The 27,216-nt window shown below is 42.2% G+C and overlaps 1 protein-coding gene across 2 annotated transcripts in view; it reads right to left on the bottom strand.

Moving 5' to 3' along the window:
* Positions 1-26,987, bottom strand: part of ZNF592 (zinc finger protein 592) — a 30,597-nt gene extending 3,610 nt beyond the window's left edge. Inside the window, exons 1-8 of one of the 2 annotated variants that reach the window (XM_075857650.1) lie at positions 26,557-26,976; positions 17,132-17,182; positions 14,317-16,637; positions 12,550-12,728; positions 11,105-11,281; positions 10,271-10,430; positions 6,955-7,155; positions 3,458-3,567 (exon numbers count right to left, since the gene is read on the bottom strand). In XM_075857650.1, the coding sequence (XP_075713765.1) occupies positions 3,458-3,567; positions 6,955-7,155; positions 10,271-10,430; positions 11,105-11,281; positions 12,550-12,728; positions 14,317-16,617 (3,128 nt within the window). In that variant the 5' untranslated portion in view covers positions 16,618-16,637; positions 17,132-17,182; positions 26,557-26,976. Of the gene's footprint in view, positions 1-3,457; positions 3,568-6,632; positions 6,748-6,954; positions 7,156-10,270; positions 10,431-11,104; positions 11,282-12,549; positions 12,729-14,316; positions 16,638-17,131; positions 17,183-26,556 lie in introns of those variants that run through there. The other variant, XM_075857652.1, reaches the window with a different exon arrangement.
* Between the last annotated feature and the right edge of the window lie 229 nt (positions 26,988-27,216).

The raw sequence follows: 27,216 nt of genomic DNA on the forward strand, positions 1-27,216 counted from the left end.
ACAGATTGTCCTGCAACAAATAAGCCCTCACACAGCTCCGGTGAAGAAAAAATAAAGACGTTCCGGCTCTCACAATATGGCGATGCAAAATGTGCAGTGCTCCAAAAGCGGATAAAGATTGGGCGCCATTTATCAGTGCGACACTGGCCACATATCTGCGATTATTTATTTAACCCATTATTATACCCTCTTATTATGCCCTGATGTACTCCGCACAGATTACATATGCCACCACATTATAAACTGAAATACCCGCAAAACGCCAAACAGAACTACTACCAAGCTAAATCTGCGCTCCAAAAGCCAAAAGCTGCTCCCTCCCTTCTGAGCCCTGCAGCGTGCCCAAACAGCAATTTACGTCCACCATAGCATTGCCATACCCGGGAGAACCTGGTTAATATTTTATGAGGTATTTGTCTTCAGTGGCACAAACTGGGCATAACATATAGTCCTTTAAAATGGCATATCAGTGGAAACATTTTCACTCTGCACCATCCGCCGCGCATTAACCCCTTCGCGCACCACAACTTAATAGCATGTCGTGGTGTGGGTGTGATGTATGGAGCGTGCTCACGCGCTGAGCCTGTGCCATACGCTGCGGATGTTAGTTGTGTATTACACCTGGGACTAACGGACAGGAACAGCAATCGCGCGGTTACGGGAGCCTGTAAAAATGACAATATACTGCAATACATCATTATTGCAGTGTATTGTACCAGCCATCTACTGATTGCTGGTTAAAGTCCCCTAGGGTGACTAATAAAATGTGTAAAAACCAAAGTAAATTGTTATTATTAGTGAAAAAAATTAAATAAATATTTAAAGTAAAAAAAAAAAAAACCTTTTCGCATTTTTTCTCTAAAGTAATGTAAAAAAAAAAAAAAAAAAAAATACACAAAATTGTTATCGCTGTGTCTGTAAAAGTCTAAACTATTACAATATACCATTTAACTTGCAGGGTGAACGGCGTGAAAATAAAGAATAAAGAATTTAGAATAGATAAAGAATGTAAAATGGCAAAATCGCCAATAAAATCTACAGCTCGTCCCGCAAAAATGAAGCTCCAACACCGCTCTATTGACGGAAAAATAAAAAAAAGTTATGGCTCTTGGAAAGCGGGGAGGGAAAAACGAAAAAAAAAAATAAAAATCGATCAGCCCGGAAAGGGTTAATTTCTAATGAAAAAACATTTATGGCCACATGTGGGGTATTGCCGTATTCGGGAGAAATTCCTTTACAAATGTTGGGGTGCTTCTTCCTCCTTTATGAAATTGAAAAAATTCTACATTTTAGTGGAAATAATGTTGATATGAGTTTTCACGGCCTAATTCTAATAAACTCTGAAAAAGACCTGGGGTCTAAATGCTCACTATACCCCTAAATAGATTCCTTAAGTGGTGTCGTTTCCCAAATGAGGTCACTTTTGTGTGGTTTCCACGGTTTTGACCTCTCATGGGCTTTGCAAATGCGACATGACACCCGAAAACCATTTCAGATAAATTTGAGCTCCAAAATCCAAATAGCGCTCCTTCCCTTCTAAGCCCCGCAGTGGGTCCAAACAGCAGTTTATTACCACATATGGCATATTTCCGTAATCGGGAGAAATTGTTTTACAAGTGTTGCGGTGCTTTTTCTCCTTTATTTCTTGCAAAAATGTCTACGTTTTTTCAGAAAAAAAAAAGTAGATTTTCACCTTTACAGGCTAATTCCAATGAATTCAGCAAAACAACTGTGGGGTCAAAATGCTAACTTTACCCCTAGAAAAATTCCTTGTGGGGTGTAGTTTCCAAAATGGGGTCACTTTTGGGGGGTTTCCACTGTTTTGGTCCCTCCAGTGCATTGCAAATGCGACACGGCACTGAAAACTATTCCAGCAAAATCAGAAATCCAAAATCTAAATGGTGCTCCTTCCCTTCTGAGCCCTGCTGTGGGTCCAAACAGCAGTTTATTACCACATATGGGGTATTGCTACAAATCGGGAGCAATTGCTTTACATATGTTGGGGTGTTTTTTTCTCCTTTATCCCTTGTAAAAATGTATACTTTTTTTCAGAAAAAAAAAAGTACATTTTCATCTTCAGACTAATTCAAATAAAATTTAGCAAAAAAACTGTGGGTTCAAAATGCTAACTATAACCCTACATAAATTCCTTGAGGGGTGTAGTTTCCAAAATGGAGTCATTTTTTTTTGGGGGGGGGGGGGTATTTACTGTTTTGGCACAAGACCTCTTCAAACATGACATGGTGCCTAAAATATATATATATATAAAAAAAAAAAAAGGAGGCCACAAAATCCACTATGTGCTCCTTTGCTTCTGAGGCCTGTGCTTCAGTCCATTAGCAGACTAGCGCCACATGTGGGATATTCCTAAAAACTGCAGAATCTGGCCAATAAGTATTGAGTTGCGTTTCTCTGGTAAAACCTTTTATGGTACAGAATTTTTTTTTAATTTACAAATGAAATTTGTACATTTCACCTCTACATTGCTTTAATTCCTGTGAAACGCCTAAAGGGTTAAAACACTTTGTGAATGCTGTTTTGAATACTTTGAGGGGTGCAGTTTTGAAAATGGTGTGATTTATGGGGACTTTCTAATATAGAAGGCCCTCAGAGCCACTTCAGAAAAGAACTGGTCCCTGAAAAAATGGCCTTTTGAAATTTTCTTGAAAATATGAGAAATTGCTGCTAAAGTTCTAAGCCTTGTAACGTCCTAGAAAAATAAAATAATGTTCAGAAAACGATGCAAATATAAAGTAGACATATGGGAAATGTTAACTAGTAACTATTTTGTGTGGTATATATCTGTTTTACAAGCAGATACATTTAAATTTAGAAAAATGCTAATTTTTGCAAATTTTCTCTAAATCTTGGTGTTTTTTTTTTACAAATAAATATTGAATTTAAAAATCGACCAAATTTTTTCACTAAGATAAAGTACAATACGAGAAAATCTCAGAATCACTTGGATAGGTAAAAGAATTCCAAAGTTATTACCACATAAATTAACACGTCAGATTTTTTTAAAAATCGGCTTCGTCCTGGAGGTCAAAACAGGCTCAGTCCTGAAGGAGTTAATGCTTTTCTATGTCCAAATTTCTTGAATTTGACTTCCAGAAAATCTCAAGCAGAATATGTCAGGTATTTCTAGGTTAAAAGAGAGGCCTATAAAAGTTGCTTTGGTACTTATTAACATGTCGTTTTTAAACACAAAAGTGAATTCCAATTCTCCCTCTCTCTCTCGACAAAGCCAGACAGATACCTATGAAATGTAAGTTCCATTAAATCAGACACCAAAGTAAATGAATATGTTCTCCATAATTTGCTGGAGATAAAGACAACATTATATAAACATTGAATAAAAAATAGCTTATTCTTTAAAACAAACTAGAATTAATCAGTGAAGACATCGCTGTTCAAAAGACCGTAACCGTTACGGGAATGTAATTCTAAGGCTTACCAACAGGTGTACTCTTTTTTTGTATCATGGTTGTTTCTAGCATGTCGTCGTAAGCTGGTTGTAGAGTTGAAGGAACGCTCACATTGCCGGCATGGGTACCTCTTCATGCTCTACAGGAAAAAGAACATATTAGGGTGAGGATCAAGTTTTCCTGAAAATGTAATTGTAACACAATGTTTATTGTTATTCAGCACACGGGGAATTATTAAAAAAAAATAAAAATAATATCTCAATGACCACAACTTATTTAATGTATGTAGTCCAAATTACCAGAAAAAGTTGCCTAGCAGACTTCAGGATTACCAACTTTACAGAACAGACTCAAAAAAACATTCTGGTGATGATTTTTTTTTTATCTGTATTTTACGTTACCTCTTTCCCACGTACCTAAATTGCTGCCTTTTCTTGCAATATTATTCTTAATCAGATTCTGCACTTTTAATCATAAGACCCTGCAGTCAATGTGACTGCAAGGTGACCGGTGGAATGCAGTTGTCACCTTGCTAAAGGGAGCAGTATATTCCTACCGGCGTTTGAAGTCATATTGCAACCTGTCAACTAAGCACAAAACACTACTAAACAAAAAGGAAACAGGCACGACCTAATAGAGAAGCAGGAAAAAAAAAAAAAAAAAAAACTTGGTTAGGTTCAGAACCCAAAAGTTTAATAATTCAGAAAACTAACAAGACATGGGAATTATATAAAGACATTTAAAAGGGAATCTGTCAGCAGTTTTGAGGCCTCAAAACTGCTGATAGAGCGATATAGAGGAAGGCAGGGGGTTGTATACCTTTTATTAGGGTCATGCCAGTTTCATTCCCCTCACGTGGCGGTCGCAAGTGACACTCCCTGCTCTGAGTGACGGCACTAGCGGCCAATCAGGAGACCACTAAAGTAGTCACAGAGCAGAGGGGTGGAACAGGCAGTGTGCAGTGCAGAAGCATTTGCCTTCCCCTTTATCGGTCAGCAGTTTATTACTGGTATGTCATGGCCGGAAAAGGGGAGCATGGGTATAGAGCGGACGACATTTAACTCCAATCCTGGCAATTTAACCACTTAGATGGTCAATGGTGACCGCGGCATCTAAGCCATTAGAATGAAGGTGCCGATGGTTGTCATGGCAGCCTGAAGACCCAATGACTGACCCCAGGTCTGCCATCTTTGTGCTCCTTTCAGTTTCCCGGTACATTAAATTGTGTAATTAAAAACTACAACTCATCCCACAAACAACAAGCCCTTATAAAGCTATGTGGATGGAAAAAAAAAAAAAAAAAGTTATGGCTTTTGAAAGACTGGGAGGAATAAACAAAAAATGGCTGCGATAGCGAGGGGTTAAAGGCTATTTGCACCCATTTTGTTTTATGCTCAAATATATCTAAAATAAAAACTAGGAGAGCATCGCTGGATCGATCAGTGACCGGAAATATTTATCTTGAGAGCTCCTGCTTTAACTGCCAACCACCACCATGAATCTTCAGATTCATGGTGGTGCCAACGGCACTGAGTTTTTTTTTTTACAGACCTCCTTCTGTATTCAAAGTCGACAATACACAGCCAAAGTATGGAGCTCTGCTGGCTCCAGGACGCTACTGGGACCACTCATTACCTGCAGATGGAATACGGCCTATTTTTGTAAAAAATGTTTACAGACAAATAAATCCTAAAGATGAGTAATATATGTAGATAGCGAAGATACTACTATAAACACTTTAGCAAAGCTTACTGTGACCTGTAAAATGATGATAATTAGATACAAAATCCTCCAGCTTAAAAAACTAAATCAGACGCATCTATTTTTTTTTAAAGACATGGTTGGCAATCTTCTTTTCTGCACCATCCTATTAATGTGTATACTTTCAATCGTTTTTTTAATTAAAATTGTTATCATAAACAAAGAGAAGTAAAACCTTATACACATCATGGCCATCAAGATGTACAAAATATCAAACATTGTACAACACCATCAATATCATATATCTGGCACAGATCTTATGAAAGGCAGCTATGACCTACACATATACAGTCTCCATAAGATAATCTATCAAAGCAATAAAAAACAAAATAAGAAAAAAGACAAAACTATGAACAAAAGGGACTTATTGTGTATACTTAAAGAGGACCTAGCACCTGGAAAACCTCAAAGTAATAGGAGACCAAAATATAAAGCATTTCTCAAATATATGATTAGGAAAACAACGTCCCTTTAAGAGCGGAGATGAGCAGTCAAAGTCTCATCAGATTTTGACAGCTTTATGACAATTCCTGCTTCTGTGCTTTAAGAGCCCATTGTGTGAGTGAGGGGGAAACGGAGCGCACAGCATGAGTACACAGTGAAGATCTCTGCTGCTATTTTGTTTAATGCTGGATGTTACATTAGCAGCAATGTAAGATGAAACTCCTGTGTATTAAAGAACAGCTAGACAAGGCTGTTGGGTAATCTGAAGCGTCTCTCACGAGATCCAGCATCAGAGGTAAATCCTGTCCGTTTCTCACTCCATACACACAGAACCAGCAGTAGGCACTGAGGAGAAAGTGGGAGAGAAACTACGGCTCCGTTGACATCTGTGCTATGGCTCCGTTCCGCCGGACAATAGGTTTCCGTTTCCATTGATTTCAATGGTGACGGATCTGATGCCAATGGTTTCCGTTTGTCTACACTCTGCAAGGGTTCCGCAGTCTTGATGGAATCAATAGCATAGTCGACTATGCTATTGATTCTGTCAAAACGAAGCCCTAGCGCGCAAGTGAATGAAGCCTTAGCTGCTTGTAAAGGGTTCATCTATCGCCTACTCCTCCACTAGTAGATTAACCCTTTACAAGTAGCTGTGTCGTCCTCCTCTAGCAGATTAGCCCTTTACTAACAGCCGTGTCCTGCTTCAGCTCGACTACATATTCCGCAAGAAAATCTTGTTACATTGTTGATTAATATTCTGTATGAAGTAAAGTTCAGACTCCAGGCAAAAGTTGAGCCAATTTTTTTTCACCAGATTTGCATTTTGCTGCCTATTTGGATGCATTGGTGAATTAATTCACCAAGTTTAAGATATGCTTTTTGTGAATTTATGAGAGAAATAGGGGAATCCATTCTCCCATTATATTCAATAGACCCACGAATCAACAAAACTTCAAAACAGACAAATAGATGCGCTCACCTCAAAATCATGACTAGTTCTGACCACAAAGCTCAATTTTACCATTCAGATGCCATATAGAATCAACACCTCCCCCTCAGAATTGGTTCCTCAGAGAAGGAAATTTCAAAGTGCAGGCGAGATTTGGACCACACTCTGCTAAAATGAAAGTAGAACCTGTGTCCAGTAATACTGAGGAAATCCACTGTTCTGCTAATGAAATATACACTAACGCACATCAGCCATAACATTAAACCCACCTGCCTTATATTGTGTAGGTCCCGCTAGCAAGGAGTTTATAAAAACAGCAAGCTTGGTTGTGTGATTGTTTATCCCGAATAACTTATAATAATAACATATGCTTACCCTGCCATGGCTTTTCTTCATATGGAAGACATATGTCTCCCTGTCCAGAATCCACTCGGAGCACTCTCCACACGTGTAGCCTGCAAGTTTCTGCTTGTGATGTGACGCTGAAGTGGAGTCATCATTCTTTTCTGAAGTGGTATCTGACTTTTTCGGAGTGCCTGAGGAATCTTCTGGGCATTTTGGAAGGCCATGGACACTCTAAGGAAACCAGATGAAATATGTCACAGGCATGTGCTAATAAAAACTACACCTTATCTGGCAAAAAGAAAGCCCCCATTCGGCAACGTAGATTGAAAAAAAAAAGCAAAACAGAAAAACAAAAACAACTATACATCTTTTTTTTTTCTATAAAACTCACATTTATTGTGCAAAAGTAAACTATGAAATAAACCATATATTTAAACATCTGGGTCAAGGAGTTAAAAACGCTCTAATAGGTAAAGGGGGTAATATTATGAACAGATGTCCATGTTACCCCTCCCTCTGGGGTCATCTGAAGCCATACAGGAACAGGAGGACAACAGACCCCTCTTCCTCTCCTCTATGCTGTCAGCACGTCCCCACTGCCCCCTCTCCTCCTCCACACAGGCTGAAGTGAAAGATGCCAGTTCAGTATCTACAGCTCCCGCTTCAACCGGCTCTAGATCCGGCTAAAATGGGGCAAGAGCCACGATTCCGGTCTCGTTTAAAGACCAGAATCGTGACTCTAGTGGAAGCTAGACCCTTTAGAGTTCCGCAGTTACACCGCAGCTTGAGATAAGCTGTACTGAACTTAGTGTTTTTGCTTTGCAATCTCATGGTATTTTTTGCTAATAGACGCCTGGGTTGGCTGTGATTCTGGTGCTCTAGTTTGGCCCTACGAAGGCATGTATGGTCTGGGGATAAATGATTAGAATTTTGCCTGGAATATATATTCTAAGATTGATTCATGCTGCAGCTGATTTACTAGATGACAATATAGCATTTACATTAAGAAATCGAGCCGGTTAGTTTGTTGGTTTTCTTTTTCTATAGCTACATTTAGCATTGGAAATGTACTGTATTATTTAAACTACAGGACCCTTCGGACCGGAAGACGCTCACATAATTATAGGCATAAAAAGAAGAAAAAACATTTCTATCGGTAATGTTACATCAGGTTATATGGTTATGTAGCACCGCTTTTTTGGAAATTCTTTGATAAACATCTCATTTGCATGGCCTGATATGCCCCTTTTTAATCCAATGTGACTATTGCGAGACACAGTACAGTACCAAAGCCACAGTGCCTCATATTGTCAGATACAGTGCCTCATCATACTGCAAGCCACAGTACCCCATTACTCGCCAGTTATGTTACAGGTACTACCCCAGTGAAGCTCCAGTGATGTAGCTTCCCCGGGCCAATACAAAGGCTTTCATAGCTGTCAAGGACCCCAGCTGTTGGGAAGGAGTGATAGGGCCGTTGTGCAGGTGGCGGTGTCCACAAAGCTGTCATGGGGAGACAGGCGGGCTGGGAAAGCTACGTCATTGGAGCTTCCCTGGGGTAGCCCCAGTGACGTAACTGGTCAGTAACATCACTAGGGCTATCCCAGGGGAGCTCCAGTGATGTAGCTTCCCGAGGCCACAGCCGTGCACCAATGCTGTTGGTAAGGAACAATAGGTCCGTTGTGCGGGTGAAGGGTTTCTCTTTTTGGATACCAGAGTATCCCAATAATGAAGAGGCAGGGTGGCCTCAACTGCATCGGGAAGCTCCAGTCATAACTGTCAAATTCTGGACAGTAACGTCACTGGATCTTCCCGAAGCATGTGTTTAACGAAGGCCTGTGACGAATGTCATACAGTGGCATCTGTCACCCATTGTACCCAATGTTAAAAAAAAAAAAAAGTATACCACCCAGTGTATGTTTTTTTTTTTTTTTTGCTGGATCTGGTTAATTGGAAAAAGTGCATTCTACTAAACTATTCCATCTTTAAAAAAAAAAAAAAAAAAAAAAAAAAAAAGGGTATATTGACATATACCAGCTCGATCGAGGCCAAAAGGAAACTTTTTTGGCATCTGTCAGGTTAATGGAGCCCTATGGACACATTTAGCGTGTACGTCAGGAGCTTTAGCGACGTAATGCTAAACATAGGGCAGAAATGTGATGTGAACGTAGCCTCGAAGAGGATCTATCAGCTCCCCAGACTTGTCTCTTTTAGTAAAGACTTGTATTTCCCATGAAACAATAATGCTGGAGCATCTTTTCTTGGAACTTTGCATTGTGCAGTTTCTGTTATTCCGCCTAGAAATGTATTAATAAATTGACAACGGAGTGTTACCATCCCCGAATCGGCCACAGTGTATCTGAATGCGTTGCATGCGGACTTGGATGCAGAAACGCAGCGAACTTGCTGCGGATTTAACCCTTTGCAATGCTTTTGCATTCTGCGTTTTAAATATAGGGGGAAGAAGCAATAGATCTATGAAGTAGACACTGAAAGAGATTGTTCTGACTAAACAACCCCTTCTCTAAAGCAAGACGCCCTGGCGGTCAGCTGATCACTGCGGGTTTGACTGCCGAACATCACACATTTAATCTACACCCTAGTATTACAAGGAACCCACTTAAATGAACAGCCAACAATTTAGTACCTGGTCATGCTGAGTCCACCAGGGAGTGTTAACCACTCTTTATAGTAGCTCTCCCCTCTGGTGAATAGAGATGGTCCTCAAGCCCTGTACATATGCTCTAGTTGGGGTAACCCAAGTTATGATGCTACTTACTGATTTTAACGTAGGTCTTGAAACAATGTTTTTGAACAAAATTAGGATCAATCACAACATTCTATTTTTCGTACTAAAATTGGATGGCCACCTCTCCTCCTGGTTTGAGAGTCCCACACATGCACAGTTCTAATAGAGTGTACTGGCATGACGGTATGTTTACCTTTGTAGGTGTGGGGTACATACATAAGACTGTCTAATCCAGCCATTTACAGAACACATACCATTAGCAATATCTACCAACTCCAAATTGCCAAATGAAGACATCAGTTAGATCTGAAATCTTGAGGTATTTGACAATGCTATTGTTGTGTTTTATCAATAAAACAGCTCCTCTTTACATCCTTGCTGGTTGAGTGACAACCAGCACAGACCCCATGCAGGAACTACAGCAGCACCCCCATAAAGACCTGCATTTTTGTTTTCTTCGCTTACCTAGGGCGCTTTCAGCTCTTTACCACCACTGAGTACAAAAGGAATACAAATATGCCACAAAATACACTAAAGAAACAGGTGGCAGGTCCTCGTTTACATAGAAATCACAAGCATATAATTTTCATGTCTCACCTTAAGATGCTGCACCAGTAGCTGTTTCTGCATGTATGCAAGCTGACATTCTGGACACTTGAAGACACTGACTAGTAGACTGTTTGTATTTTGGTAGAAATGCTGGTGCAAAAGTCTCTTTTTATTGAAGACCGTCTCACACGAGCATTTATAGATTATTCTGCAACAAAGAGAATAGAGGAACAAATAAGTGAAAAGCGCTCCAATATAAATGTATCTTCTAGTTCTATAGCGAATGATGATTCTAGATCTTTGTCTAAACTCTTATTACAGATACTGCATACATGCGCTAACTACATAATCATACTATATACGAAAATACAAAATATGCTGCTTGCGAATGTGCAGCAACCCTTACTCTTATAACCTGGAACTAGGAGAACTAAAATAGTTACATATATTCAGTAAAAACAACATTATTTTGGGTACAGTAGAGGGGTTTTCACATCTTAGACATTTATGTCATATCCACAGGATATGCCATAAAAGTCTGATGGATGCGGATTCCACCTCTGGGACCCGCACCTATCTCTAGAACGAGGCCCCCTAAACCCCGTTCTAGCTCACTCAACTCTGCTGCCTCCCGACCACTTTCTGGTTAGGTGGTCGGGTGTTACGGAAACAGCCGAGCGCTCGCCGTGCTACGCTGTTTCCGTAACTCCCATTCACTTCTATGGGAGTTACGGAAACCGCGTAGCTCAGCCATTTCCATAACTCCCGACCACCTAACCAGGAAGTGGCTGGGAGGCAGCGAGAGCAGAGTAAGCTATGGCATAAATTGTCCAAGATGGGAAAACGCCGTCAATGGAATCCTGAGCGGTGAGGGCCACTTACTGTGCATTCTTGTGACTTGCAGTGGGATGCTGGGCAGTGATGTGAGCAGCCGTACTTTCTGTGCTCTTGAAGGCCATGGGACAGAAGGAGCACTTGTGGAACACCTCACAATGTTTGTCCTGGATATGAACTTTCAGCAAACCCAGAGACATAAAAACCACGCCACAGTGAATGCACCTGATGAAATAGTACAAGATAATCAATATTGCAACCCAGCTAGGCTACAATAACAATAATAATTATACACACCAGCTAAAAGGTGAAGTATTGATATAAACAAGTAGTAATAATAACAATAATACCCTCTCTTTCAAGAAGGTCCCATACCATATTTTATTCAAGGCAAAACATGGGGTTACTACAGAATTATGTTCTCCCAGGAGAGTACAGTATGTGCTGAGCATATTACTCTCTCGAGCAGGCAGTCGTTTCCTAGGGGGAGATGCAGGGAAGCAGCTATCTGGGATTGAGTGGACAGCCATAGACAAGTCTTCCTATCGCTAAACTCTTATGTGCCACATTGCTGAAGGGAAAGTGGCTTACAAAATAGGTTAGTAGACCTAATGGCAGTCCGCTTTCATTTTATGTATACAGCAGTTGCAGCATTACATTTGAACTTGACTTGTTTACCTAATTATCAGTAAAAATAGTCTATCCGATCAACCTGATAAACTGGAATGAAGCGCCATAATGGTCTCTCATTGTAAGTATGATAGGGTATCTTAACTACTCGTCAGTTTGCCCCAAGACCACCAGTCCTAAATTTCAACAATTCAAGCCAAACAGTTGCATGCAGAGTGGTAGACTGTTATTTATGCCTTTTGAAATTACTTTTGTAATGTAGTGAAGTGCAAGAGAGTTGACAATTTATCTTACAAAGTATCAGGAGGTAAAAAAATAAACCATCCATAATAACCAAAATTTATGAACCGCTCAACTTGTATATTTATAATTGCTCGATTACATAACCAAAATTATGCAATATGTAAAGCTGCCTGAGGCAGGAGATGGAAGAGTACATGGATAAACGTCATGGTATATGACAAAATGCACCACTGCCATATTCAGAGAAGGAGTGCTGTCTGGGCCAAAGTTCTCACCTCACCCCATGAACACTCAACCCATTTTTATTCCTTTAGCTGTGTGATCGGTTGAATTTTATTTTTTGCAACACTATAAAAAGTACCCAAGTGGACAGTGCGTACTAAGGTTGTACCCCTACTCAGCAACAAAGTACTTCTCCAGACTCAGAGGATAAACAAAAACTAGTTGGTTGCTTTTGACAACTATTGTTAACTACAGAGCTTTGTAAACATGACTACCCTTGTAATATATACCAGGCCATCATAGACAGCCGAGCTTCTCTTGACATTAGTTAGAAGTATGAGGTGCATTTTAGTTCTCAACACAGAAAATTTGAGACAATATTGAAGGATGGATATTACCGGAATGCCACTTTGCGAGTGTAGTGCAGGCAATTCTCTTTAACATGGGTTTGGAAATATGCAGATCGACACAGGACGCCACACTCTGGGCAGCAGTATGGAGACTTGTGGGTGTGAATGCGCTGGTGAGCCCCATAACTACATTTATTAGGAAGCATCATCTGGCAAACCTGGCAGGTCTATGGAAAGAAATTAAATATAAAAAGTTAAACAAAACAAAGACAGACAGAGAGAGGTCTACAAATTAGGACACGGCTTTTGGGCAGCTGCTGATAAGATTTATATGTCACACCAGTGCTGGATTCTCAGCTATACTGCAGCACTCCGAAATAGAATCTACGGAGTATTGTCAAGAGGAAGAGGAGACGCCAGACCCAACAATGCAGATGAGCTGAAGGCCGCTATCAAAGCAACCTGGGCTTCCATAACGCCTCAGCAGTGCCCCACAGGCTGATCGCCTCCATGCCACGCCGCATTGATGCAGTAATTCCTGCAAAAGGAGCCCAGACTAAGTATTGTGGGCATATACTATACATACTTTTCAGTAGGCCAACATTTCGGTATTAAAAATAATTTATGAGAGACTAAATTTGGGGTTTTCATTAACTGTTAAGTTGAGGTGTTAGTGGTATATTTTGAAGCCTTCCACCGCAGGACTTGATATTTTCTATACTCTCCAAGAATTTGTAATCAGATCACTGGAATAGGACTAGAGTTTCGTTTAAAATTTAACCTTTACTCGTAACATATTTAAAAAAAGTGTGCAAAACAAATGACACACCAGGACAAGACTGTTTACAACAAAAAAAATATCTTCCTTATCATAAAGGAGATGTAATGCTCCATGGGAGAAGGCAAGGATTGATTGCCTAATTATAAGAAAGAAGCAAGTGAGGTTTCGTAGTCCCCAGCCATAGGAACGGAACTTTAACAAACTACGGAACGGATAGGAGGGGTCATTACCCCACAGAGATTAACATTTATCCTTCTGGGAAATAGACCACTCACATGCATTGAAATAATTTGGAGCATCTTTTACACTCTGCAAAGAAATGTTAATATCATCAATATAAAATTGACATTTATTGCATGGAGCATTACATCTCCTTTATGATAAGGAAGATTTTTTTTTCACTTTTTGAATTAAATTACTGAAATAAATTAACTTTTTGATAATATTCTAATTCATGGAGAAGGACTAGTATAGGATAGCAGGATTCTCCTCTTCTCGGTGTGCTGTGTATAGAAGGCATGATAGCCATTAGGCTCAGAGAAAACGGAGTTAGAGCTAGGGCCTGCAGAGGAGAAAACTGCTAAAAAAATGGCATATACAAAACCTATAATAATGGTCAGAAATAGTGTTATTTCTCATGTACACACATATGACAGCTTATTCTGAATAGTCACCAGAAAAGTTAGGTACGCTTTGAAGTAATACAAAAAATAGTATATACGCCAGGAAACAACTTTTTTCTTGTTCAAAGTAGTACCATTATATAGGTGAATATGCTAATTTAATAGCTTCACTTGGCAGTACAGTCACACTTACACCAGCTCACAAATACTTTGGTTCACAGATTTAAATATTTGAAAGGGTTGGTCGGTTAGCCAAAGGCTAAAAAAGTAAATGTACAAGTAGTTCTCCGGTAAGTTTAGAGACAATGATATTCTAACAAAAAAAACTAGCACATGTAGGCTTTCCTAAAGGAGTAAAATTGAACCTAGAATTTGAGAGACTGTGATAAATAGGAGTGATGGCTCACTTACAAGTCCGTCTTTCTCCTCTGCCACTCTCTGATAATGTCCTGCTAGACAGGTATAGTCCTCAACCTGCTTGCTACACTCCAAACACTTGAACCCATGACGTATAAGTCCATATGGATCGGCATAAAGTGGCATAGCTGGTGGGGCATACGAGGAAGTCCCAGACCACACTCCAAGTGGAGTTGTTGGGGATACTATTCGTTGTTTGGAAGATGAAGGCTGAGCTGCCAGAACAGAGGCAATTAAAGGTGGAGGGGCCAGCATCTGTTCTGCAGAAATGGGCTTCATCATCAGCTGTGAACACTGCATGATCAGTCCTTTGCTCTTGTGTTCCCTGGCATGACTTAGCAAACTGCATTTGTTGTAGAACTGAACCGTTTTAGTGCACTGAGTGCACATTACTTCTATATGGATACTTCGTCTACTATGATGCTGTGCAAGGCTCTTCTCCAAGGCAAATGAATCTCCACACTCCAGGCAATTGTAACCTGCAGGTGGCAGTGTAATGTTGCTGTCAGGAGGAGGACTCAAATTCGGAGTATATGTTGGGACAGGATTAGCACTGTGCAGAAGTTTATTAAAAGCATCCACGATAACAGGAGCTGCCATTTTAACTTGGTGTACCAGTGGCACTGCCATAGGTGTCCCTTGTCCTTGTGTCTGCCTTACTGTTGTAGTCTTTGCTGCAACAGTGGAAGTGACACTATTCGGGACCAGGTTAAGGTTAGCAAGGTGAACAGCCTTGGGGAGCAAGGTGGATGAGTTAGGTGCAGTCTTGGTGGAAGTTGTTGACTGCTTCTTGTTCGGAGAGCTGTTGGAGGACTTCGCTGATCCACTACCAGGATTGTGAAGGCCTGAACCTTGCACTCCTTTCTTTTTATCCCCTTTAGAATTTGATACTTGAGTGCTAGCAGCATTTTGTCCTTGGACGCTAGTTGTGGTTTTACTTTTTCCAGAGATTTTAGTTTTTTCCTTTTCTGAGTCAGTCACTTCTTCCAAGGGCACAGGTGGTTTGATATCTTCCCCAGATGAATTTTCCCCTAAAACATCCTCTGGAGATTTTACCAGATCATCTTGTTCAACTTCTGGCAAAATACTGGTTACCGTTCTTTTGATCTCACCCGATGACATTTTTATAGTTTTAATCCTCACTTTGGGAATTGCAGGAGGAGAACCAGCACAAACCGAAGGAGAGTCTTTACTACTGGTGTCACTACAGACACTCATGGGGCTGTCTGGGTTTTTAATTATTTTCTTTACCACCTCCAGGGGACTTATTGGACTTTTAGGAGACTTTGGCATCTTAGGACTACCCTTAATACTTTCTTTCAATGGGACACTAACTTCTTTAGAAATATTCAGAGATTCCTCTTTAGGGACCACTGCAACTTTTTTGGCCTGCAAGGCCACCAAAGCAGCAACACAAGACGATAATTTTGAATGTGCAGGTTTTATACGCTGCCGAGGTGGCACAGATGAGGAACACAGAGTTGATGTACCAGCTGCGTTACTAAAAGGTTCCCCTGGCCCTGAAAATACTTTCTCCTCAGAAAGGCTGCTGTCCTGGACATCCCTAAATGCCAAGGGTGACCCGAGGAAACTGCTGTTTTTGTCTATACCTGGGGTTTGCTCAGATCTATCCTTATCTGCTTCCAGGCAGTCTGATTTCTGCTCCTTTTTACAGTATTCATCAAACATACTAAGCTCTGGTTCAGAGGACTTTCTAAGAGAGTCTACCATACATTCTTCTTCAGGAACATACATGGAAGGCTGTGGGAAATATGGAGATTCCACTGCCTTCTGCTTGTTAAGTACCACATTATCTTTTGAATCTTCTGGCTCAGGGCTAGAAATAGGGCTAAACTGGCTAAAAGTTGGCAATGGTTCAGCCTTGTGTGACTCAATCTTATCTGTGTAACCCCGTGAGTTGTCCCCATTGATAAATCCTGGTTCAAATTTTCCATAGCCTGGTCCAACAGCATGTGGATCAGTGCCCAATTCAGGTCCACGAAATCCATTCTGTAGTAAAGCTGGACCCATATGATTTCCTTCTTTCTCAGATGCCTCAAACGACTCCTGTCGGCTAGTGTTTTTCACAATAACACTAACTGCTGGAACATCAGGGGCAGGCACAGACTGAGCCAAAGACAGATTCTCATCCAAACACATTCCTGATGCTTTAAGATGGTTTTCTTGTTCATCACTTGTGGCCTGGATAGCTTCTTTGGAATCCAAACTTGTGGCATCAGGGATATCAAAAGCAGCAAGAAGATCATCAAAGTCTGGAGTCTTCATGTCCCCCATGACTGGAAATGTAACGGTATCTGTAATAAAAGTACAAGAAATAAGACTAGGACATTTTATGACATTACTTGCATTTTCGGAATTGTAGATCTATACCCTCAAAATACATTTTAATTCATTCTATTTGGCATTTTGATAATCCACCATTAGTTGGGTATTGTGAACATTACATATGGAAGATGGTGTCTTGCCCCCAAAACAGAATTAAGAATTCTGGGTTATTTACCCATTTTTTTAAAATATATTGAAGGGTTTCACAAGAATTAGTTTTTTTTTTCTTTTAGCCTTACTTGTTTTCTTAAAAAAAAAAAAAAACTCCCTCGATACTGTGCTCTTGCTGACCTGAGTGCCGCGGCATGTAAACATTGCAGCGGAACTCAGGTCCGTACATGCCCCGTTCCCCTCTGTGCAATGCACTGGACGCTCACACGTTGCACAAAAAGAGCGTCACACTGATCTTTTTTTTTAAATTGTACATTTACAGCCATAGAGTGAATGGAAACTGAAGACTTACCTGGTAGTTCTAATGCATGGCTCCACTTAATGTAGATGCTGCACACAAAGCCTGGAACACATAAACCGAGATGAAAAAAAGTGAAAGTCATGCAAGGTAATCCCATTATGCACTGCATATTAAAATGCTCACAAAGAATACAACTTTGAGCAAAACAGCACAGTTGGTTTGAGCAAACTAATGGTATTATTGAATATCACATGGTAGATTTTAAATCATATAAACTGAAAAACAATATATACTTGTGATACAATGCAACTCAAGAATGTATACCTCATCAAATAAATGAATAGCTTTCATATTCTGTATCCTTCCCTTAGACAGACTACATAAACCCCTAAAAAGAGATAACAGATTACCTTTTACAGTAGACCTGTCACGAGAAAACTCCACTGTATAGGCATATGGAGGCAATGGTGTGTGGGTATGTCCCTCATTCAGGACCTCACCCCTCTATTAGGCAGTGTGGAAAGTTCATTTTGGAGGACCCAGCGTGTCTGACCGTTACATGGAAACCTTACTGATTTTAATGGGAGCCTAGAAATGAGTCACTTGCCCCTGCAGGGTGATTATCAGTTGTCTATCCGTTCCCTCTACGACGACATGGAAAATGATGGGGACCTGTCCACACAAAAGGGCCTGTCCGAGATCGACAATCCCTTTAATAGAATAATCCCACTGCGGATTCACTTGATATAGTAACACTGAGCAACTAGAAGCTAGACCGTAAAAGATATAGCGGATGATTCTCTATACAGTATAAGCATGGCTTCTTTTGTGACTTAGTTCTGCAGATCTACTGAGATTTTACAACAGATATCATCGATTGATTTAGGGCCGTCCAGCTGCACTTTGGAGGGGCTGTTTAGTGGGTGCAATTACTTGCTTATATTTTCGTGCAGGCATGGCAGCTACTCATCTTTTTCTTCATTCTCTGTACTGTCACTGACCGTTAGAAGCCAGGAAAATGCATATGCTATCTAGCACTCATAGTAGTCTTGAATTCTCATACGGGTATAGTGGGCATCAGGGCATGAGAAAACATCTGTACAACAGAATAATAATGTCAAGTCACAAAGGATGACAAACAGAAAACTGTACAAGTAATACAAACGCACACATACCATAAAACTATATGATAGGAGGCCTAGTAATGTTAAGACTAGGGATGTCACGATAGCAGAATTTGGACTTCGATACCGACATTTCGTGTAGTATTGCGATACTCGATACCAAAATGATACTTTTGGCAATAATAATAACAAAAGTTCTTCCGTTTTCTGATGTGAGGCACGAATTTTGAACCTCCACGTGCCTCACATAATAAACAACATTGGGTTAATGTGTGAGGTACATGATGGGGTTAATTACTATTAATGTTTTTTATTTTATAACAGCGTAAACATGAATGACGCTATAAATGTGTTATTACGGTCGCGGCGATACCGAATGTGTATATTTTATGTATCGAGACATGTTATTGTAATGTGTGTGTTTTTATTTAACATTACTTTATTTTTTTTATTTTTAAACTTTAATGTACTGGCATATATCTATATGCCAGTACATTAGCCTGTGTACTGATAGGTATGTCCTAACAACTGCCTGTGTACTAAGTATGCCCTAACAGGAAATATGGTCAGAGAGCCCTGGGGTCCTTCAATGGATCCTGGGCTGTCTGCCCATATATGGTATGGCCCTGAATTCCCCATGACGCGATCCAAAGGGGCATCCCCCCTTCTCATTTACCTCTGAATGCTGCGGTCCGCTTTGATCGCAGCATTCAGGAGAATAGTGGCGGAGATGAGAGGTTTCTCTCATCTCCGCCATTATAGAGCCGGGCTGCAGCTGTGTAATACAGTCATTGCCCCGCTCCTGACAAGTGCACACGCGGTCAGCATAAGGTGATGCGGCCGGCGCTGCACTAATGAGCGGCAGCGCAGGCACTGAAGACAGAACATGGGGGTGTTTTGCAGTGCACCTGCCATGTTCGGTCTTCAGTGCCGGCACTCATTAGTGCAGTGCTGGTCGCATCACATCATGCTGACCGCGCGCGCTCTTCTCAGGAGCTGTATTACAAATGTATCACACAGCCGCAGCCGCAGCCCCGCTCTCATACATTTATGTACTACTATACTTAGCTGTGCGGCCGCACAGCTTAGTATCGAAATACATGAAATCACGGTATCGAACTGTTTGAGGGCGCACGGTATCGAAACAGTATCGAAGTTTCAATGCATCGTGCATCCCTAGTTAAGAGCTAAATGTTGAGGGGAAGATAGACCACAACTAAAGGTGGTTTTACAGAGGCGGATTTTCTGCCCTGTAAAGGGCGCCGATCCATGACAACAGCATTATAACAGGAGTATGGGGACAAAAGACTGGTAAAGAGAACCTTTCACCTCCCCATACATGTGCAGCATGTAATGAGGAGGGCTGCATAAACCCTGGGGCACTTTACATTTTTTTACTACCTCCCTCCGTTCTTTAGATATCGGTGCCGTTATATTTGGCACCCGATATTTAAAATAACCCCCTGAACTGTCAATGGGGCTTGTACTGGCAAGGGGTTGTGTTACTATGGTTGTGACAGTCAGATATGGACAGTGTTACGGCAAGAGCAAGGATAGAGGAGAGAGTGTGCACGCTCGCTCTCACTCTTCAGCTTTCAAGATCAGTCTTCTGCCGAACTGGCTAGGGGGCGTGTCACTGCTACGGACAGTGTAAGAGCTGGGGAGCGCTTGCACTGTCCGTAGCAGAGACACGCCCCCTTGCCAGCTCGGCAGACAAAGTACAAGACTGATCTCTCGCAAGAGATGGAGATGAGAGCGCGCATGTCCGCTCTCCTCTCCCCAGCTCTTACGCTGTCCGTAGCAGTGGCATGCCCCCTTGCCAGTTTGGCAGAAGACTGATCTTGAAAGCTGAAGAGTGAGAGCGTGTGCGAGCACACACTCTCTCTCCTCGCTCTTGCTGTAACACTGTCCATATCTGATTGGACAGTGTCACAGCCATATTAACAAGACCCCTTGCCAGTACACGCCCCATTGACAGTTCAGGGGGTTATTTAAAGAGGCTCTGTCACCACATTAAAAGTGCCCTACCTCCTACATAATGTGATCGGCGCTGTAATGTAGATAACAGTGGTTTTTATTTTGTAAAAAGATCATTTTTGAGCAAGTTATGAGCAATTTTAGATTTATGCTAATGAGTTTCTTAATGACCAACTGGGCGTGTTTTTACTTTTTACCAACTGGGCTTTGTACAGAGGAGTGTATGAGGCTGACCAATCAGTGACCAATCAGCGTCCTACACTTCTCATTGTTACAGTGTGATTGTGCAGTGAAAGAAGCTGGGCTGGAACAATGAGAAGTGTATGATGCTGATTGGTCAGCGTCATACACTTCTCTTAACAACGCTCTGTTGGTCAAAAGCAAAAACACTCCCAGTTGGTCATTAAGAAACGAATTAGCATAAATCTAAAATTATTCAGAACTTGCACAAAAATGATAGTTTTTCAAAATAAAAACCACTGCTGTTATCTACATTACAGCGTCGATCATATTATGTAGACAGAGCCTCTTTAAATATTGGGTGCCAAATATAACGGCACCGATATCTAAATAACGGAGGGAGGTAGAAAAAAAATGTAAAGTGCCCCAGGGTTTGTTCAGCCATCCCCATTACATGCTGCACTCAGCTGCACATGTATGGGGAGGTGAAAGGTTCTCTTTAATACTATCCTTTATAGTTTATACTCATACAATTTGCACATTGTAGGCAGCACATCCAGTTTATACAGGGAAATGTACTGCCAACAGACAATAACTTTTTAGGCGGCATATACAATGCGATCAGTTGACAAATTAGCGTTTGCTCGTTTGTCGGCTGATCACTTCCCTGTTTACACAGGCAGTGATGGAACGAGTGTTCATACGAGCGTACGCTTAACCGATATTCTGCCAGTGTAAAAAGGCCCTTAGTAGAGAACACCACAGTGGGCCTCATGTGTAAATACTAGTACAGATGCTCATAGCAACCAATCAGGTCTGTTGTTTCTTTTTCAAATGTGCAGTAGAAAAGTAAAAGCTGGAATCTGATTGGTTGATTTTTTTCCCCTCTGATAGAGCCACAGAGAAGTGGAGGCAACACACTATTCATGAAGGGCTGTATAATGGGGTATGGCTACAAGACAGAAACAAATGCGAAGTAGCAGAAAGCAAAGAATAAACTTAGGCCCCATGCACATGACCGTGCCCGCAATCACGGTCTGCGATTACGGACACGGCAGCATACAGCCTCCCGCATTTGCGGGCCGTGCGCCCATATAAAGTATGAGAGCTCGGTCTGTAAAAAGAAAAAAAATAGGACATGTCCTATCTTTTGCGGAGCCTTTCTACGGCACAGACACCTTCCCGTAAATATACAGAAAGGTGTCCGTGGGAATTAGAAATGAATGGGTCCGTAATTACGGATGAATTCTACGGTTGTGTGCATGGGGCCTGACATTGATGCATAGTGATCAGACTATATGACAGGATGTCAGTCATTGTGAATCACTGATTAGTCATTGTGGAGATTTCTATCCTATGTCACAGATCTACTACAGCAAATAGTATAAGACCTAGTGCCAACTCCAGTTAGAGCAGGATAGCCTAGATCAAAACTTGCTTTCCTGATCTCACAGTATAGGATCTGATCCAGGCATTGGCTATAAATATATGGCTTCTGCATGCATGCCATGTAGACTGTAGAAAAGGAGTTCTGCCACCGTCAAGACAGTGATGTTGTGATGCAGATAGCAGGAAGTCAGAGATCCACTATATGAATACTGACCATACTGATGACTTTAAAGGCTATGTAAACCTTTGTGCACATTTTGTTCTTCAATAAAACATATTATGGTATTTTAAACAACTTTTTAATTGTTTTATATGAAAAAATGTCTTTACTTTTTGAGACACAGCTTCTATGTATCCTGGATACTTAGAAGCTGTATCTTGCTCTCATGTCTGCTTTGGTGACAGCGGATCCTGCATGTCTCTGACACACAGGATCCACCTGTTATTGATCACATCTAAGTTCATGAACTTAGGTAAGATCAATAACAGCTGAGCGACACGCAGGACCAGCTTTTTGCCAAGCTGTCAGTCCATTAGACCTGATGGATTTGATGGCATGATACAGCTTCTATGTATATGGAATACATAAAAACTATCTTCAAAAGTAAAAAAATTCTATAATAAAAACCTATTGTTTGCATAAAATCACAGAATACATTGTTTTACCAAAAACCACAAACCAAAAAAAAACAAAACATTTACATCAAAGGTTTAAATAGTCTTTAAGCGGAAGTTGGACACCTCTGGGACTATCAGATATTGGCCAAGGATTTGGCAGCCTTGTGAAAATGAGATTATTGGCAGATCACCCCAGCAGATATGTAACCTATGAGATGTGACACTATATGGCATGCGAAAAAGAATTTGTTCCACTTTGTGGAAACGGGTCCACAAGCAGTAAAAGCAGTGAGTGTAATGGTGAATAAAGCAGGCGACAAGCTGCAGAAGAACAGGCTGTGCCTGTATCCAAAGCTTTATTTACCAAACGAATTATGAGCCTGGAGCAGAACAGATACAGACATATATATGTTCCTTTTCCTCTGTCCTTATTTACAATTCATTGTTGCTATTTGTTCTTAATAAAATTACATGTAAAAATAACTAGAAGTTCTTATCTACTCACAAATATTTCTGTTCAACAATATCAGGAATCGAGACTTAAAGGGGTTGTCTAGTCCCCCAAGAATTGATGGCCTATCCTCAGGATAGGCCATCAATAGCTAATCAGTCAAGGTCCGACTCCCAGCACACCTGGCGATTAGCTGTTTTGAAGGTGCCGCAGCGCTGTTTCCCCTTCATTTCCTTTCCTGCTCGCACTGTGAATCGCCGACACACTTGCGGCGGCGGCTCAGTTGTACAGCCTACTCCTATTGAAATGAATAGAAGGCTGTAATACTGTGAACGGCCGCTACAAGTGTGTCGGCCACTCACAGTATGAGCAGATAAGGAATGGAGGGGAAGCAGCGCTTGTACCAGCGCTGCGGCCCATTTAAAGCAGATAGGCGTGGGTGCCAGGAGACGGACCATGACCGATTAGCTATTGATGGCCTATTTTTTGAGACTAGACAACTCCATTAAGGTGCAGTTCACACAGCTTTTTTTGGCACTGATTTTGATGCGGAAGCCATGTCAGAATCAGCGCCGAGAAACGCCCCCTATTGATTTCAGAGTTTTTTTTTTCCTGGACGGATTTTGGCCGCTCACGAAAAAAAAAAAGCTGCATGCTCTTTCTTTGAGCGGTTTCTGCCTCTGACCTCCCTTTGAAATCAAAGGAAGGCAAAAAAACAAAAACACCTGTGGCGCTCGTTTTGTGCATATTTTTTTTTAATTATAGTAAGCAGCTAAAAAAAAAAACGCGAAAATAAAAGCGGCCAATTCATAATACTGGGCAGGTTTTTCTGCCCGACAAAAAAAAAACGATGTATGAACCAAAATGATTGCAAATGCGACCAAAAAATATAAGCTGGCTCCTACATTTTTAGACAGGAGCCACAGGCGTCAGTGATTTTATTATTTATTTATTTTTTTAAATAGCCTGCTACAGAAATACAGATCTAAAACATTACAGAGTAAGGCCTCATGCACACCACCGTATTTTTGTATACCCGTAAATACGGGTCCTTGGTCACACGTATTCGACCCGTATTGCACCAGTATTTATGGACCTGTGCCCGTAAATACGGGTCCGGTGTCACCATTATTCCACCCGTATTTACAGGCACGTTTTTGGCTGCAAAATTGCACTGCACTAATCGGCAGCCCCTTCTCTCTATCAGTGCAGGATAGAGAGAAGGGACAGCCCTTTCCGTAATAAAAGTAAAAGAAATTCATACTTACCCGGCCGTTGTCTTGGTGACGCGTCCCTCTCTTCACATCCAGCCCGACCTCCCTGGATGACGCGGCAGTCCATGTGACCGCTGCAGCCAGTGATTGGCCTGTGATTGGCTGCAGCGGTCACATGGGCTGTAACGTCATCCCAGGAGGCCGGACTGGAGGAAGAAGCAGGGAGTTCTGGGTAAGTATGAACTTCTATTTTTTTTTACAGGTTTATCTATATTGTGATCGGTAGCCACTGTCCAGGGTGCTGAAAGAGTTACTGACGATCGTTTAACTCTTTCAGCACCCTGGACAGTGACTATTTACTGACGTCGCCTAGCAACGCTCCTGTAATTACGGGTGCACACACGTAGTCACCCGTAATTACGGGAGCCCCATAGACTTCTATGGGCTGCCCGTGCCGTAATTACAGCCTGAAATAGGACATGTTCTATCTTTTTCAACGGCACGGGCACCTTCCCGTAAGCAAACAGGGAGGTACCCGTGGCCAATAGAAGTCTATGGGCCCGTAATTACGGCAGTTTTTACGGTCGTGTGCATGGGGCCTAACTGCACTTTTATTAAACTTTTGGTATGGCAAGGAAATATCAGAAGTTTGGGGTCAGAGTGCTGAGACCACCACTGTCACTGAAACTAAGGTACAGAAGCGTTCAACTGAGCGCCCTGCACCTGCGGCGCTCCTTGTTAGGCTGAAGTCGGGTCATATAGAACAATAATCCACGGTCAGTCCACAGTCTAGCGTAAACGCTGCCGCCGGTCAGTCCACAGTCTGGCGTAAACGCTGCCGCCGGTCAGCCCACAGTCTGGCGTAAACGCTGCCGCCGGTCAGCCCACAGTCTGGCGTAAACGCTGCCGCCGGTCAGCCCACAGTCTAGCGTAAACGCTGCCGCCGGTCAGCCCACAGTCTAGCGTAAACGCTGCCGCCGGTCAGCCCACAGTCTAGCGTAAACGCTGCCGCCGGTCAGCCCACAGTCTAGCGTAAACGCTGCCGCCGGTCAGCCCACAGTCTAGCGTAAACGCTGCCGCCGGTCAGCCCACAGTCTAGCGTAAACGCTGCCGCCGGTCAGCCCACAGTCTAGCGTAAACGCTGCCGCCGGTCAGCCCACAGTCTAGCGTAAACGCTGCCGCCGCTCAGTCCACAGTCTAGCGTAAACGCTGCCGCCGGTCAGTCCACAGTCTAGCGTAAACGCTGCCGCCGGTCAGTCCACAGCCTAGCGTAAATGCTGCAGCCTGTCAGTCCATAGTCTAGCGTAAACGCTGCCGCTTGTCAGTCCACAGTCAACTGCAAACGCTACTCAGTCCAGTGATTAATGTAAACGCTGCTGTCAGTCAGTCCACAGTCTAGTGTAAATATTTCTATAGTTTACATGTTATATTGCTTTTTAGGCTTCGTTCACATCTGCGTTGGGACTCCGTTTATGGGTTCCACCGGACCTTCCCGTCAGGGGAACCCATGAAGGGAATCCAAACAAACGGAAACCTACCTATTGTTTCTGTTTGTTTGAGTTTGGCTTCCGTTCATGGGTTCCCCTGACGGGAAGGTCCGGCGGAACCCATGACCGGAGTCCCAACGCAGATATGAAGAAGCCTTATTTTGGTGACCAAAAAATATAATTTGGCTCCTACATTTTTATACTTAGAAGTCAAAGGAACCCAAGTGTGTGATTTCTTTTTTAGCTTGAAGCTCTGAGTTTCTAAGTTCTCTCTCTCTCTGGGAAGGTACGCTGACAACCAAGATGGCCATAAATACAGAGTTGTCACACATATGCCTAGTTACATAGGGACACATTTCTATATGGCCTCATGACTAGGCAGAATTGCCATTCAGATGTCTGGGACAGTTGCGTGACAGCACCTATGGAGCCTGTAACGGTGGCAATATTGGTTGTCACCTAGCTTTCCCACAAACGTGGAATAAAAATAATAACAAAAAGTTACTTGATTAAGAACAACTGAAAGAAAAGATAGATAGATAGATCTTTTAGTTCCACATAATGGAGGTAGTATAGCTGGACATAACAGAGGAGGCACAATTACCAATTGATGGTGTAGACAGATAGGAGGCAGCCCCTCTGTATGACAGATCAGCCACACAACCCTGACAGCGACTAGAAGAGCTGCTTCCATAATAAAACACTGACAATACCCAGAAGCAATATGTAAAGTGCCATGCTAAGTGCCCGCTGTGCCCTGTCTCCGCAATATACATGTGACAACACAAATGCAGCACAATTCCCATATACTCCATCATACATAGACACACAGGCTGGGCATCTCCAGAACCACCCGGACTGCAATGTATGTAAATAGACACCACATACACAGAGCTCTGCTGATGGCACAGACCTACGGGGTAAGAGTACACACATATACCCAAGTCCACTCCTGTGCCAATAGCTGCACATCTACACAAGTGACTGGGTACACATACACGTTATATTCTACTCAGCGCCCCCGCTACCCACTTACCCCCGCCTGTGTCTGCCGATCACACGTACAGCCACCGGGGACGTTGCCCAGCTCGGAACCAAACGATCATACCAGGAATTGGCCTGATCAGTAGGCCGGGACCCGGAGAAACTAACATGGCGGAGAAAGACTGGGCCTGGAGAGGAGGAGGGGACTAGGCAGTAGAGGGAGGAGAGATGAGGCCTGCTGCTGGAGGAGGGGACTCTAGCACGGCGGGAGCTACTGAGGCTGCGTCCGTACTACACGGGGCACAGAGGCCTCGGGAAGGATGAAGATGAGGGGAAAGACGGGGAGCATGGAGGCGAGAAACGGGATATGGCGGGAGGACGCACCAGGGAGGACGTCCCGACAAATAAAGCGCAGCCGGGAGATAGAGCGAGCAGTGTGTGCGCCAATAATCATAAACGTCTCACGGAGGATGTCGCCTATGAAAGGAAGGAACCGCTCTAGGAAATACACTCCAACTATGGAAAGCCATAAGCCTGGAATCACACATTGAGGTTTTATGGCAGTTTTTTATGCCAAATCCATGAGTTGATCCTGACAGAAGGGTAAAGTGGACCCATATACTTCTCCTTCCTCCTGGATCCACTTCTGTCTTTGGCTCAAAAATCTGCCAAGAAAACGACATGTGTGATTCCAGCCTAATCAATGCTTCCA

This window comes from Rhinoderma darwinii, chromosome 3 (assembly GCF_050947455.1).
Source record: "Rhinoderma darwinii isolate aRhiDar2 chromosome 3, aRhiDar2.hap1, whole genome shotgun sequence".
Classification (NCBI taxonomy): domain Eukaryota; kingdom Metazoa; phylum Chordata; class Amphibia; order Anura; family Rhinodermatidae; genus Rhinoderma; species Rhinoderma darwinii.